General features: G+C 55.8%; 1 protein-coding gene across 3 annotated transcripts in view; it reads right to left on the reverse strand.

The window, feature by feature from the left end:
- Positions 1-16101, reverse strand: part of AP2A1 (adaptor related protein complex 2 subunit alpha 1) — a 31602-nt gene that overhangs the window by 3780 nt on the left and 11721 nt on the right. For all 3 annotated transcript variants that reach the window (XM_044911490.1, XM_021681372.1, XM_044911489.1), the window contains exons 2-15: positions 15920-15988; positions 15582-15724; positions 15238-15431; positions 8350-8479; positions 7822-7923; positions 6288-6396; positions 2962-3112; positions 2455-2623; positions 2186-2323; positions 1829-2011; positions 1240-1337; positions 775-1006; positions 500-667; positions 256-419 (exon numbers count right to left, since the gene is read on the reverse strand). In XM_044911490.1, the coding sequence (XP_044767425.1) occupies positions 256-419; positions 500-667; positions 775-1006; positions 1240-1337; positions 1829-2011; positions 2186-2323; positions 2455-2623; positions 2962-3112; positions 6288-6396; positions 7822-7923; positions 8350-8479; positions 15238-15431; positions 15582-15724; positions 15920-15988 (2050 nt within the window). The remainder of the gene's footprint in view (positions 1-255; positions 420-499; positions 668-774; positions 1007-1239; positions 1338-1828; positions 2012-2185; positions 2324-2454; positions 2624-2961; positions 3113-6287; positions 6397-7821; positions 7924-8349; positions 8480-15237; positions 15432-15581; positions 15725-15919; positions 15989-16101) is intronic.

Consider the following 16101-nt stretch of genomic DNA (forward strand, 5'->3'; position numbering starts at 1 on the left):
GGGGGGGGGGGGGGGGGGGGGGGGAGAAAGAGGGAGGAGGGAAAGAGAGAAGGAAGAGCAGGCTGAGACATGGCGAAGGGGGAAGGACGACACAGGGTGGCCAGGGTCAGCCAAGAGTCCAGAGTGGCCAGAGGGAGAAAGGAGGCCGGGGGAAGTGGCAGCCACGGCGACAGAGGCACAGGGACAGGGAGGGAGGAGGGGGCTGTGAGGGGGCAGAGGGAAAAGGGGCAGCCCGGGGGCCCGGGCCGGCGGTACCTGAGGAAGGCCTCCTCGGGGGCGGGCCCCAGGCTGGGCTGGGCAGCCGGGCCGTCGGAGAAGACGTCCACCAGGAGGTTCCCTGCACCCGAGGTCGCTGGGGGTGCGGCTGGGGGAGGGGCTGCCCGCAGCCCCAGGAGGTCGGCAGAGGGTGAGGGCGTCGACTGCAGGGAGGTGCAGGGGGAGGTGAGAGGGGATAGCGCCTGGCGGCCCCAGCCCCGATGGCCCAGCCCCTGGGACTCACCACAGTGCTAGGGGTGGGCTCCACGCCCCCATTGATGTCATTGCTGCTGGGGTCCCTCCGGCCATCATCCAGGGCGCTGCCAGCCCCAGGCCCCTTCTTGCGTTTCAGCTTGGCCAGGATGGACGACTCCCGCTCCGGGAAGGGCGGCATCTCCTCCAGCACCGTGGCCTGTGGGGTCAGAGGGCGAGAGCAGGTCGGGGGCAGCTCGGTGGCAGGGGAGAGGGCGGCCAAGGCGCAGGGGTGGAGGAGGGGCACGCGGGGGCCGCGGCGCTGACCAGGACATCCGTGCTGGCCACCGAGCTGAGCGTGAGGTACTCGACGGCGCGCTGCTGCAGCTCCACGTCAGCGTTGCGCAGCTGGGAGCCAGCCCGCAGCACGCCCTGGATGGTGGCCTTGGTCTCCGGGAAGAGGTTGATGAACTTGATGTAGGTGGACAGCAGCAGGGCCCGGGTGGCCACGCTGCAGAGGTGGAACTTGGAGTGCAGCAGAGAGAACTGCACTGGGGGGCTGGGGAGGGCGGAGGGGCGTCAGCACGTGGCTCCCCTGCCTCCTCCCGGGGGTGCCGCCCCAGCAGAGGCCACCCAGGGCGGTGGCCATTGCAGCGCTCTGTCCCAGAGGCTCCTGGGAGCTGGCTTGTCTTGCAACCACCGGATGGTTGTGCGAGGGGCTGAGAGGATCCCCGGGGGCCCCGTCACCACCAGCCCCGCACCCCTCAGAAGTGCATGTGTTTACCGCCTCACCTGGAGCGGGGGTCCCCAGCAATCAGATTCCCAAACTCCCCGAGGATGTAGCCGCCGACCTTCACCATGTTCTCATGGCAGGCGGGGGCCTGGAGCGCCTGGAGGCAGGGACAGGGCGGGTGAGGGCAGCCGGGGGCGGTGTGCCCTGACTTAGGACTGCTCGGGGGTGCCAGGTGCAGGGCTAAGCCCGTGACGCCCATCAACTTGTGGAACTCATGAACGCTATGATGTGGGTGGAATAAGAGGTGGGGAAACTGAGGCACGGACCAGTTAAGTGACTGGCCTCTGCTCACACAGGTGGTAACATCGGTGGCACGGGCCCCCTTTCCTGGGGCCGGAGCAGTGGGAAACCACTGGGACATGCAGATCGATGGCTACGCACTGGATGGCCCACACCCACGGCCCGCTGACCCTCACACTGGCCTGTGAGGACCCGGCGCCCAGGTCCCTTGGTGGCCAAAGGCACCGCTCTGAGGAGGTGGGAGCAGGACGGTGGCCAGGGCGGGCTGGCCCCACAGCCCCAGCTGTCCTTGCTCTGCCTCACTGTCCCACTGTGGGGCTGAAGTGGGGGTGAGGTGGGGGTGCTGACCTCAAAGACGGTCTTGGCAGCGTAGCCCTGGACGTCGTCACGGTTGGTGACGATCTGCAGCACACGGTACCACACCTCCTCACTCACGTAGTCGCCCGCAATGCGGATGAGGTTGAGGATGGTGTCCACGTACCAACTATAGTCTACTGCGTACTTCTCGGCCAGGATGGCCACCTTCAGCACCTGCCAGCCAGGGAGGGAGGACAGGTGTGAGTGTGTGCACACGACAGTCAAACTGTGGAACAACCAGGTCTGGCCTCACCACTGTCCCCATCCGGAGACCCCAGGAGGCTCAGCCCCCAGCCCCTCCTCCCTGAGATCCAGAAGTCCAGGTGCTCAGCCCCTCCCGGAACTTACAATCTCTTCACGGATGGCATAGTCCGCCGTCTCCAGGTACCGCAGCATTTCTGACACGATCTGCTTGGCGTTGCTCCGGTCACACATGGCATAGAGGAGGTCAGCGGCCCGCTGTCGCACACTGACGTCCCGCTCCGTCTGAGGGAGGAGAGCAGGTGCAGTATGTTCTAGGCTCTGCAATGGCCTCTGAGCCCTGCACCTCTCTGAGGGAGCAGAGACACAGGCCAGCGTACAGGGCGTGGCCTGGGGCAGGCTCCAACGTGGCGTACCTTGAGAGCGTTGATGACGGTGTCGATGTGGGTCTTGACCGCCTCATGGGAGAACTCGGAGCTGGCCAGCGTGCACATACTCTCCAGGGCCAGGTAGCGCAGGTTGGTCTCCCGGTGCTGCAGGAACTGGCCCAGCTGGTTACAGGCCCGCACCAGGAGGTTGGGCTCACTGCCAACAAGAAGCAGAAACGGGGGGACGTGAGAAGGTGGAGGACATGGGCCCAGCTGACCCATCCCACATCACCTTCAGGACCTGAGTCTTAACTCTTGCCCTCCGTTCCCATCATGACCACTCCTGGCGACCCAGACATCTGGGCCGTTGGGCCCAAATGAAGAGAGTCGGGAATTCTGCTTTTTCCAGGAGGGGTCCAGCACCACTCTGGGGAGGTAACAATTCACAGCTTCATCATCCTCCTATCTCGAAGTCACGATTCCCAGCACTATTATCCTAGGACGTAGGAGTCCAGGCCCCCGGGCCCCTGGGCCCCCAGCCCCCCAGGCAGGCACCTGTCGTAGTGGATGATGAGGCTGATGGTCTCGAAGAGGATGGCATTCTTGGCGTTGGAGTGCTGGACCTTCTTGGACTTGGGGGGCTCCTGGGCCTTGTTGAGCACGGTCTCCAGACACTCCACCAGCCGCCCCTTCACGGCAGCATCCTCTGGGGAAATGGAGGGCATGTTCCAGGATAAGCTCTGTCAGCCCTGCCCATGTGCGGGGCAAGGGGCCACCCCAGGGCTCTCATCTTCCACAGGAAGTGTGGGCCCTGCAGCTGTGGGCTGGGGTCTCTGATCCTTCAAGCTCGTCCTCGGTCTCTAGGTGACTGGGGGAGGTGGCAGCGGGCCAACAGAAGAGAACACTCCAGACCTCGGCTCTTGTCCTGCTCGGCGCTGACTCCCACCTGTGAGCCTCAGTTTCCCCTTCTGCAGCACTGATACCCTTTAGGTTTCTCACAGAGCAAAGAAACCTTCCCCAGAGACGCTGTGAAACCGGGGTCTCCCCGAGCAGCAGTCTGAGCACCTGAGACAGATACACGCCAACCGGGGGCTCACACCAACACCAATAACTGCCATTCCGTGGGGTGCCAGGTAACACCATGTGCATAGAACGGCTGTCAAGTGTTCTAGAGGAAAATGTCACACCCGGATGTATCAGGCGGCTCTCGGGGTAGAGGGATGAACTACAGGACATAAGGCAGCTCTGAGCCAAATCCAGAATGCGGGACACCCTTGCAACGCCACACTGTCCCGGTTTCTTAAAAAACAGGTAGTGGGATGGGGGGGGGTGGGAGGACTATTCCAGACCCCCAAAACGGACAAAGACATAATGAAATCCAAGTCGTGGCCCTCAATTGTACTGTATTTTGTTTACGCCATACAAATAAAGCTTGGACAGTGGGCAGGGTGTGGATGGTGCCTGGACAGCAGAGTCACTGTGATCTTGAATCTTCTCAGGTGTGACAAGGGCACTGTGGCTTTGTGCAGTGTTCTTGGGTCTCATGAAATGTGTGTGGGTGTATTTTGGGCAGGCGGAGCATTATGATGTCTGCAACTTGTGTCAAGTAAGTGAGCAAGTAAGTGTGTGTTTGAGACAGCAAGCCAACTGGGGCGCCAAGAGCAGCGTTCATGGTCTCCGCTGGGTCTCAGGGGCCTTGCGTGTTCATGACACTGTTCTTGCAAGTGATCTGTTTGAAATTTTTCATAATAAAAAGGTGGGGTGAAGGGCTCCTGGGGGGCTCAGTCGTTAAGTGTCTGCCTTCGGCTCAGGTCATGATCCCAGGGTCCTGGGATCGAGCCCCGCATCGGGCTCCCTGCTCCGCGGGAAGCCTGCTTCTCCCACTCCCACTCCCCCTGCTTGTGTTCCCTCTCTCGCTGTGTCTCTCTCTGTCAAATAAATAAAATCTTTAAAAAAAAAAAAAAAAAAGGTGGGGTGAAAGCCAATGGCACAGAATAAAGGGGCAATTCTTCCAGATTAAGACAGAGCTTTACGAGAAATAATTAAATTCGGCACTTGTATCTTTTTTTCTTCTTTTTTTTCTTTAATTTTTATTTTTAAGTAATCTCTGTGCCCAATGTGGGGATCGAACCCATGACCCTGAGATCAAGAGACGGGTGCTCCACTGACTGAGCCAGCCAAGCCTCCCTCAATACTTGTATCTTGAGGGGCGCCTGGATGGCTCAGTTGGTTAGGCGTTTGACTCTTGATTTCAGCTCAGGTCATGGTCTCAGGGTCATGAGATCGAGCCCTGCACTGGGGTCCGCACTCTGCAGGGAGTCAGCTTCTCTCTCTCCCTCTGCCCCTCCCCCTGCTCCCTCTAAAATAAGTAAATAAATCTTAAAAAAAAAAATTAAAAAAATACTTGTATCTTGATTGGATCCCAGTCTGAACAGCCTGTGAGTATTATGGGGCTAATTAGGAAAATCCACAGTGGGTCTTTAAGACCACTGGGGAGCTGTTGTGAGCTTCAAGCATGACCACAGAATTGCTGCTGTGAATAAAAGCGCCCACAGTTTTTAGAAATGTGCAACAAGATATTCAAAGGTAAAAACATCATGATGTCTCTAACTCATTTTTAAATACTTCAGGAAAAAAAGAGCAAACTGAGAGCACGCATTGCACAGCAAAATGTGAAGTCTGGATGATAGGTGCGCTCGACTTGTCTGGACGTTGGAGAACTTTTCATAATACGGCATCGGAAAAATTTCTCGTAGATAAATCAGAGATGGCCTCGCTGGGCCAGCACTGTTTGCTCGGGGCCACGGCTGTAATTCCGATGACGCAGAGAGTGAGAGTAGGCGAGGTGCCTGCTCTGGGCACAACCCAAAATGATGAGGCGGGACTCCTGCTATGGAAGTGAGCTTAGAGATGTGCCCGAGCTCTTCCCTACAGGGTGAGAAGGGCCCAGAAGGGGAACAAGGCTTTCCCAAGGCCACGTGACAAAATTCACCACTGGCTTTCACGGGCTGGGAAGGGCCTCTGGTGTCACTTCCATTATACAGTCCATTAGTGTGTGCACGCGTGCACACACACGTGCACATGCAGTCATGCGTTCATAGATACGCACGTGTGTGCATGCACATGCTCGTGCACAGCTGCATGTGAACACTCAGGGCCACACCGTAGGCCCTGACCACAGCAGGTGCTCGGTGCCCTGGCTGAACTGAAGAGAGCTGGTTTATCAGTCACCTACTGTGTGCTGAGCACCTCAGCACGGGGTCCCTCCAAACTGCTCTGAGGTCAGACAGCTGAGGAAATGGGAGCTCAGGGGGAGCCAGGGCCTATGGGGTAGAGGGAGGGACTTGGAGCCAGATGCTGGCATCAGGCTCCATCTTAGTCGCTGCCTGGGCCTGGAAACGTGATGTCTCATCTCCAAGCCTCAGGCTCCCTGTCTGCATATTGCAGGGATGGCTCCCCCTCACTAGCCCTGTAGGAGGGCACAGACGCCCCCGGTGCGTTACCTGGCTCACACTAGGCTCATCATCCCCACGATCGCTGTGACCTTGAGCAATAAGGTCATGAAAATCTCGCACAGAGCTATGCTCATTCAAACAGCACAGCCTGGAATCATCCCTTGATCTGCTGGGGATCTCGGGGACCCTGGGCAAGGACCTCCCCTCCCCCAGCCTTGCTTTTTTCACCCATAAGGCAGGTGTGACAAGAGTCCCTATGTTACAGGGCTGGAGCAAACAAAAGCGTGGCTTCACAGGGACCCTGGCCCACAGCAGATCCACGAGGCACGATGATCTGTCCGATTCTTTGGGCTGCCCCCCAACACCTACAGCCTCACAGAAACCCTGACAGGCCCCAGGCCCCAGCCTGGGCGGGCTCGGCGGTACCTGGTGGTGGGTAGCACTGTAACAGTCGCAGGAGTTTCACCGACAGCCAGGGCGCCGGGACGAAGTAGTAGGTGTAGTCCTGGAGGTCGGTGGAGGCCGACGAGACAATCTGGGGGCGGAAGAGGGGGTGAGGCATGGACAGGGAAGGGCACGGGGCAGGGGCAGGGCAGAGCCACACTGTCTTCCGAAGTGGGTGCAGGAATCTGAGGCCCGAGGAGGGGAGTGAGGAGGCCTGGAGCACACAGCGAGCAACCTAAGCCAGGGCTCCTGACTTTTCCATGCAATGCTGCTGTCAGGAGGCGAAGTCTGCCAACCGAGTCCCTTCTGTGAGCCCCTTACTCCAAACAGGAGCCTCGCAATGCTCTGGGCTCCTCCACAGAACATAGATCACACCAGCTCACTGCAGACTTGTGTCCCTGTAGCGGACCCCCACGGCTGGAAGCAGCTCAGGGGTTAGGAATTGGCTCTGACCCTTTTCTGGGTTCCCAGGCCTAATACAAGATCGGACATAAGAAAGGTTCGGGGAAGACGTGGGGACTTAGCAGGAAGAGTGCGGGACTTTTTTCCTTATGGAAAACTCCTGCTGAAGCTGGGAAATCCCTCCTCCAGGAAGCATTCCCATGTACCATGGCCATGATGGCGTGTGCCGGCCCCCAGTGTCCCTGTCCGTGTCTCCCCAACCAGCCCAGCACGCGGGAGCATTCAGATGTACGGTGAATGGATGACAAAGCGACTGAATGAGCTGGTGTGTTTGTCCTCTTTGCTTGAGAATCCAGGCCTCTTCTGACCCGCCCAAGAAGTGTTTATACTCACTCCGAGTCTCCATCCAGGGATCACCTCTCCCAGGAAGCCTTCCTAGACTTCCAGGCTGGGGTAAGTACCTCCTTTGGGGTCTACGATGCCCTGTACTACCTCCGTGACAGCCCAGATCACCCCTTTTATGAAAAGCTTTGCCAGTCGGCCTGCCCTGCCGCATCTCCCTCCCCCCCACCGAACAGGACAAGGAGCTCCTGGAGGGCTCGGGTCTGACTCATCTGTGTCCCCAGAGCCTGGAACACAGGTGGCCTGAGGGTTTGTTCCCAGGGGCAAAGGTGGTAAGAGGAGCAGAAGGAAGGACAGGAAGGGAAAGGTTTAAGAGGTGCAGGAGGAACAGCAGGGAATGCAGGAGGAAGCAAGAGACAGTGAGGTAAGGGGGAAGAGATCAGGACAGCCCCTCTCACCTGTTGGGTGCTCACGACACCCAGGCCCATACTGACATTATACAGACTGATTGCCAGCAGCTACACTGTGAGCTGGGCACTGGTATTGTCCCCATTGAACAGATGGGGTCAGTGAGGCCCAGAGAAGTGAAGCCACTTGTCTGGGGCCACACAGCCAGGAAGTGGCAGAGCCAGGATGAGCCCAGCTCAGAGGCTGAGTTCATAACCACCGTGTGGGGCTGCCTCTGAGGGAGAGTGAGGGGGACCAGGGAGTCGTTCCAGGGGACAAAGATGCCAGGGCCACCTCCCACAGCCCACGACAAGACCACACCCACCCGGCTCAGGCGAGACACAGCCAGGGAGATGCACGTCTTGAAGTCGTCCGGGTTCTTCTTGCAGAGACAGGTGATGAGACTGACAGCCGCCGTGACCACACCCTGCAGAGGCAGACAAGTGGCGGGTCAGGGCTGTGGGGGGAGGGTCAGCCTGGCGACAAGTGTCCAGGCTGCGGATCTGAAAGCAGAGACTCAAGGGCTGGGTGGGTGATGGGTGTTGGGGACAATGGACAAGATCCCTGGACAGTTGGGGGGTGGGGGGGTTAATCGGGGAAGGACATGGGGGTTTCTGGATACTTGGGTGGGTGACAGGTACTCAGGACACTGGCCCAAGATCTCTAGGTGCCTGAGTAAAGGCAGGGACAGAGGTGGGGGGCCCTGGGCATCCAGGTGGGAATCAGGGCGGGGGTGGGACACTCCCCGGGCTTCCACATGAGCGTCCAAGGCAGAAGGGTCTCTGGGTGAATTGGTGGGGGTGGCTCTGGGAGGCAGGAGCCCAGGGTCTCCAGGGCCAGGCCCAGGGCTCACCATGTGCTGGTCGTTGAGCAGGTGCACCACCCGGGCCGTCCACTCGCCCATGGGCACTAAGTCGGGTGAGGCCTTGTACAGCCGTAGTAGGCACAGGGCTGCGCTCTGTTTCACGCTGTCCATGCTGTCCCTGTGGGGACACAATTGGGTGGGGGGAGGTCAGCGCGACCCCAGCCCCACACAGACCTTCCCTCCTCTACCGCTCCTCCCAGGAAGGGCGGCTAGCAGCAGGTGGAGAGAGCCGGAGGGACCAGGGATCCAATCTGGTGCTGCCCTCATCACCCACCAAGCCTCAGTTTTTTTCATCTGCAAAATGGGTTCCATCTCAGTAACCTTGGGGTCACTGACAGAACTACGCAGAGTGTCAAGCCTGCCTGTGCACCTTCATTCATTTACCAACACTTTCCTGAGCGCCTCTGGGCAGCAGGCTCTGCTGGAGGCACTGTGGAGACAGGGGCGCACAGACTGGTCCAAACGTCTGTCCTCACAGAGCTTACCTTCTAGCCAGGCGGCTCGTACCCCAGCTCACACACCAGACCCTGTCCGGCATCAGGGCTATGGCGCCAATGAGCGCAGGCCGGGCACGCTGATTTGCAAGAAGGCCTCTCTGATGAGGTGGCAGGTGAATGGAAAACTGAGCTTAATGAGAAAACCCCGAAAATCTCTGCCCGGCACATCCCAGGGAGAGGGCACAGCCTGTGTGGAGGCCCCGAGGCGGCCGCGGGCCTGTGTGTGGCTGCCGTGAGTGAGCGAGCAGTGGAGGGGAGAAGCCGGGAGATTGGACAGGGGGACAGGGGGCCAGACCATGCCGGGCATCGAGGGCCATGGCGACGACCCTGCTTTTACCCAGGGGGGGACGGAGCCGCTGCCGGTGACGAGCAGGGAAGCACCAACACTGGGGTGACAGCAGGAAATGTACCAGCAAGTGAGCCAGGCACCCTCCGGGACGAACTCATTGATCTCTTCACGAAAAACCAAGGAACCGGGGCCAGACGCGCGTGCTTGAGGACCTGACTGGCGGAGCATGCTTCCGGTGGGGAGCCACTGACTCTCTCCAATGGGCAGTTTCCTCCTCAGGAGGATTTGGGGGGTGAAGAAAGGACACCGTGGACCGGAAGCTGGCATGGCCTCGGACACAGAGGGGGCGCGGGGAGCTGTCCTGACCGCCCAGGCTGCGGCCTCCAGGTCAAGGGTTTCCTGGAGAGGACCCAACCGAAGCCTGGGCAAAGGACACAGAGGGAAGTCCCAGGAGGAGGGACCTCCACAAGTCAAAGACCAGGTGAAAAGCCATTTTGCTGGATGTGCAGGAGAAACGTGAATGGCGACAAGGCAGCGTTGTTTCCTTCCGCCAGCCGGGCCTCGGATACAGCTGCCCTCGAGGAGACACGGGGAGAGGCCCTCAGAAGAGGAGTGGGGCCACCCCGGGTCGGCGTGCCACTGGGAGTGATGCGGACCAAGCCCAGCGAGGCTGCTCCTGGACACCCACCCTGGGGGCGGGCACGCGTGCGTGTTGAAGGTGACAGCACGAGAACGTTTGCTGACTGACCGTCATCAACTTAAAACCAAAACCAGTGGAAGGTCTGTCCGAGACCAGTGGAATGGTGCTGCTTAATGGTCTTCACCATCATCACAGCTCATGGCACGAGCCCTGACACCGGGCCATGCTCTGTTCTAGGTGTTTCTCCAGCCCTCGAGGGAGGTGATCCCTACCATCACCTCCAGCTATGGGTAAGGAAACGCCCACGGTACACCAAATGGAGGAATATGGGCTATTTATCACCTTGGTTAACTTAACCAGAGACTGTGCAACTATTTAGGTAAAGCTTGAAACTACGGAACGCAGGGGTGTGTGCCCAGGATAAAAGGACAGGGAGGTACGTGGGAATAATGACCATCGAATGCAGGGCACAGGGAGGGAGGGGAAGATGGAGATGATGTAGGGGACGTGACAGGGGAATTCAACTGTTAACTTTCTTTAAAAAAAAAAAAAAAAGCTGTGATACCACATGACCCAGCAATTCCATGCACAGGCATCTCTACCCATAAGAACTGAAAACAAAGTTCACACAATGTATTTGTACATTATTCACAAGAGTCAAAAGGAACCTTTTTGATGAATGGATAACTAAAACACAGTTCCTCCGGGGGCTCCTGGGTGGCTCAGTCGGTTAGGCGACTGCCTTCGGCTCAGGTCATGATCCCAGGGTCCTGGGATCGAGCCCCGCATCGCGCTCCCTGCTCTGCGGGAAGCCTGCTTCTCCCTCTCCCACTCCCCCTGCTTGTGTTCCCTCTCTCGCTGTGTCTCTCTCTTTCAAATAGATAAATAAAAAAAATCTTTAAAAAAAACACAGTTCCTCCAGACAGCAGAATGTTATTACCGGGCCATAAAAAAGGACAGAAGTACAGCTGCATACAACATGGAAGAACCTCGAAAACGTTATGCCGAGTGAAAAGCCAGACACAAAAGGCCACGTATCGCATGCTTCCATTTATCTGAAATGTCCAGAATAGGCAAAACCAACGAAACACAAAGCAGATGAGTGGCTGTCGAGCTAGAGGGAAAGGCAATGGGCGTGAGCTACTAAGGAGTACGGGCTTCTTTTTGGGGTGATTAGTGGTGGTGGCCGCACAACACTGTGAATATACTAAAGACCACTGAATTGTACACTGTAAACTGTTGACACAGTGAACTTGATGTTATGTGAATTTTATCATAATTAAAAAAAAAAATCTACCTAAAAAAATATATTGCTCTGTGCCCCAGTCACAGTCAAGGCCAAGTTTCGGGTGTCGAGAGAGGCCCGCAGAGCGCTCAGACAACCCCAGCCTGGCCCAGACCTCAGCATCCATTCCCTGGTGTGAAACTGGGTGTCACCTCTGCTCAGATGAGTCTGTCATACTGGCCTCCTTCTTGGCTTCTCCCCGCTCAGGGTGGCCGCAGTTTTGCCACGACTGACCACTCCGTCCTCGGAGTTTCTTCGGGTTCCGAGCCACAGCCCACTCTGCATTTCCCTCCCATCTCCCTGGCCAGACCTGGACACACTGGGCCACCCTGGGGCTTAGCCTTAGGTCACTTCTCATCCCTTCTCATGTCTTCCCCGAGGGACTTCATCCGGCTGCGGCTTTGTTACCATCCATCCCATGCTGTCCTGTATGGTGGCCCCAGCCACACGTGGCTAATGGACACGGGACGCGAGGCCAATCCAAACTGAGAGACAACGTGTGTGTACGTTACACTCACGTGTGGTGATGACATGGACAATTATCGGACAATTTTCACGTTGATCCAGTGTCAAAATGAAAATATTTTAGATGGACCGGGTTAAATTAAAATATTAAAAGAAGGTTCACCTGGGGCGCCTGGGTGGCTCAGTTGGTTAAGCGACTGCCTTCGGCTCGGGTCATGATCCCAGGGTCCTGGGATCGAGTCCCACATCGGGTTCCCGGCTCAGCGGGGAGCCTGCTTCTCCCTCTGACCCTCTCCTCTCTCATGCTGTTTCTATCTCGCTCGCTCTCCAATAAATAAATAAATAAAATCTTAAAAAAAAAAAAAAAAAAAAAAGAAGGTTCACCTGTTTGTTTTTACTTTGTCTGATGTGGCGACCAGAACCGTGGAAGGTGTGTGTGGCTCGAGTTCTATTTTTAGCACTCTGTGCCCGTCTCTCCCACACTCCCTCTGCGGCCCCAGCTCCCTGCCGTCCAGCCACCTACTGGACGTTTCTGCCCAGATGTCCACCAGGCACCTCACATCCAGCACTGCCAAACCCGGCTCAGGGCCTGCCTCTCACTTCCCTGCTTCTCCCCAGGCTTCGTCATCTACCCATTCGAGCTCACCCTCTCTTGCTTTCCCACCCCCTGTAATCCGTCCCGTCGGCTTCTGTCCCGGAACGTACCCAGTGATGACCTCTACGGCTACACCCCTGGCCCCAGCCCCCGTCAGCTCTGACCTGGACGGCAGTGGATGTCTCAGTGGTCTCCCTGTCGCCATCCCCACCCCAGTCTCCAGTTCTGCCTGAGCTACTTGATTCTGAGGATCAGCCTCTTTCATTGGTTCTGGGATATTCTCAGGCGTTATCCGTTCAAACAACGCCTCTGTCATATTCTCTCTTCCTAGAGCTCTAAAGTTTTTTGAGTAATCCCTGCACCTAACATGGGACTTGAACTCACGACCCTGAGATCAAGAGTCGCACGTTCTACCTCCTGAGCCAGCCAGGCGTCCCTCTAATGCTCTAAATAGTGTTATGTTAGACCTTCTCCATCTTCCCATGACTCTTAATCTCTCTTGGAATGTTCCATCTCTGTTTCTCTGGGCTGCATTCTGATTACTTTCTTCAGTTCTACCTCCTGTTTACTAATTCTGCTTTGGCTCTGTCTATCCTGCTGCTAAGCCAAACCGCTTAAATAAATTTCTCCATTTCTTTTTCAAATCTGCTTACGCTTCTATTTTTAAATTGTTTTCTCAGTTACTGAAACATATTAAACATATTTATTTCACATCTTATATGAATATTCCAATTCAGCTATTACTTTCAGTCCCCTTTCTGCTGGTTCTCCCTCATGGTGCCGTGCGGCCTGTGTTTAGTGATTTCTGACTGGGCGTTACTCATGTGACTTAGAGCTCCGTCTGCGGTGAAGGCAGGCTTCTCCAGAAAAGGCCTGCTTGCTTCTGTCAGGCGCCGGGCTACTCTAGCTTAAATCACTTTCAACTAAAGTTTGGCTTAAGAATTTGTAGATAGGGGCGCCTGGGTGGCTCAGTTGGTTAAGCGACTGCCTTCGGCTCAGGTCATGATCCTGGAGTCCCGGGATCGAGTCCCGCATCGGGCTCCCTGCTCGGCGAGGAGCCTGCTTCTCTCTCTGACCCTCCCCCCTCTCATGTACTCTCTCTCATTCTCGCTCTCTCAAATAAATAAACAAAATCTTTAAAAAAAAAATAAAAAAAAAAAAAAAAAAAAAAAAAAAAAAAGAATTTGTAGATAACCCAGGTAGGGAAAAATCAGGCTGAAAACCAGTGTGTGGGCTGCTCTGTGCCAAGGTTTGAAACGGGTAATTTTGCTTATAGTCCCCAAGGGGATTTATTTCTAGGTCACCCTCACTTTGAAGTGTGGTTTCTGGAGCCTCTCCTCAGACAAGCTTTGTATCCTGTTCCCAGACGCTGCAGGGCCCCCAGACAAATATCTGGGTTCACCCTCTAAGCAAAATCTGGCTTTGGCCCTCTGCCCATCTCCCCAGGTGCAGGCCCCTCTTAGCTTGCGGCCTGTGCGCTCCTAATTCTCTCACTAGCTCATGAATACATTGCAGAATAGTTCCTTTCCTCTTTTATCCTATATTGTTAGGTTTCAGCGAGAGCATTAGTCAGGAATCGAGTCCACCATGTTGCCAGAAATATAAGTCGTACTTTCTCCCATACCAAGCTGAGTGATCTTTTAAAAATACAAAGCCAGGGGCGCCTGGGTGGCTCAGTCGGTTAAGCGACTGCCTTCAGCTCAGGTCATGATCCCAGGGTCCTGGGATCGAGTCCCGCATCGGGCTCCCTGCTTGGCAGGGAGCCTGCTTCTCCCTCTCCCACTCTCCCTGCTTGTGTTCCCTCTCTTGTTGTCTCTCTCTCTCTGTCAAATAAATAAATAAAATCTTTAAAAAATAAAAAATAAAAATAAATAAAAATACAAAGCCAATCATGTCACGTGCCTACTTAAAATACACCAACTCCTCCCATTTCAACTAGAATAAAATCCAAACTCCCCTTACTCTGTCTCTTGTTCACTGCCCTCCAGCCACAGAGAGTAACTCTTGGTTCCTTGAATATAGAAAGCTCATGCCTCAGGGCCTTTGCACTTGTTGCTCCTTTTGCTTGGGACACTCCCCAACATTTTAAAATAACTATCTTCTCATCATTCCAGTCTTAATTACAAGTCACCTTCTTGGAGAGACCCTCCCTGATGAGTGTATTTAAGTAGCTGCTACCACCTCTCACCCCGTTGCCCCCCACTACCCAGTTTTGTTTTCTTCATAGCATTTATTACTATCTGAACTCATTTTACTTTTTATGTATATGTTTGCTCTTTGGGTATCCTCTCATGTAAGCTTCCTGTAAGGTGTAAGCTTCCTGAGGGTGGGCACAATAGTCCTTGCTTTTCTTTCCTGCCTCCCCAAACCCATGAGACGGCCCAGCACATTGCAGGTACTCAAAAAATATTTGATGAATGACCCCCTGCCTCAGGATGATCACACAGGCTGACCCCAGTGCCTTCCATGCCTTTGCCCTCTCCACAGCCAACAACTCCTCCTCACCAGGTCTCAGCCTGATGCCACTTCCTCTTGGAAGCTCTCCCTGATCCCCCAGACTAGGTCAGGATTCTAACTAAATGTCCTTATGGGCTCCTGTGCCCCACGTCATGGTTCCAAGAGGAACTGTACATTTCACCCTGCAATTATTCAGTCAATGTTTATTTCCCACTCTGGACCATGAATGCTTGGGAAGACGATGACCATGTCCATTTCTGGTCATGACTACATTCCTGGCAATCAGCACAACACTCTGCACACAACAGAGGCTCAACAAATGTTTGAGTGAATGACTCGAGATGCAGAAGTTCCAGAGGGCTGTTGCCAACAGAACTTACGGTTATCACCTCTTTTATACTAGATCTTCAAGGTCAGTTAATCCGACAGACCCCCCATTGGATCTGTTGGGGGGCTGCGTCACACCACTGAGTCGGCTCAGTGAGGAGAAAGAACCATTGGGCTGCCAACAGACTCTAAGCCCCGTATTATCCCCACGTCCCTGCTAGAGACCTTGGGCAGGTGATGCAATCTTCTGACCCTTGCACTTGGCTGGGCCTTGTCTATTCCATTCCAAAGCCCACCCCACCTGGGTCCCCAGTGCCTCACCCAGCCACCAGGATGCGTGGGATGTCAGCGGCAAAGGCCTCGCCCATCTCACGGCTGCCCACGTTGGCGATGCAGTGAAGGGCCAGGCACATGAAGGTCGGGTTGCGGCTGGCCAGGTCGTTCTTGATGGCGTTGTTGATGAGCCGGATCAGCTCGGAGTTTGAGTTCACCAGAACCGAGATGAAGAGGTAACCCTGGGTGAGAAGGTGGGGGGGGGGCGGCTGGGAGGCTTGTGGTTAATGGATCATAGGCCCCAATCGTCCCACCCTGGAGTCTGTACTTCCAGCCCCATCCTCCCTCAGTCCCAGGAGTCCAGGCCCCCAGCCCTTCCTCCCCAGACTCACTATCTGCTTCTCCGTGTACTTGTTGGAGCTGAGCAGGTTCACGGCCTCCATGTGCCCAAAGTCAATGTCGTGGCCAAGCAGGAAGATGAACAGCAGTTTACACACATATTTTTTCTTACTGTAGCCATCCAAGGCTTTGTCCCCTAGAGCCAGAGGAAGGAGGAAAGGGGAGACAGAATGAGGAAGGATCATACCTGTAAGTCTCAAGTATCCCAGTTCCTAGCCCCTCCTCCCTCAGACTCAGGAGTCCTGCCTCCAGCCCCTCCTCCTTTAGACCCAGGGGTCCAGGCCCCCAGCCCCTCCTCCCTCAGACCCAGGACTCTAGGCCTCCAGCCTACCTTTGAACTTAGAGCGGATATTGGCCAGTTCCTTGTTGATTCTCTTAATCTCTGCCTCTTTGCTCTTACCTGGGGAGGAGAAGGCAGGGCAGGTGATGAGGGTCCCAGACAGCTGAACTACCTGTGCTCTCTTTCCTTGGCAAGGCCTCTCCCAGCTGGAAGGGCACACTCCATCCACCCTG

This window comes from Neomonachus schauinslandi, chromosome 16 (genome assembly GCF_002201575.2).
Source record: "Neomonachus schauinslandi chromosome 16, ASM220157v2, whole genome shotgun sequence".
Lineage (NCBI taxonomy): Eukaryota > Metazoa > Chordata > Mammalia > Carnivora > Phocidae > Neomonachus > Neomonachus schauinslandi.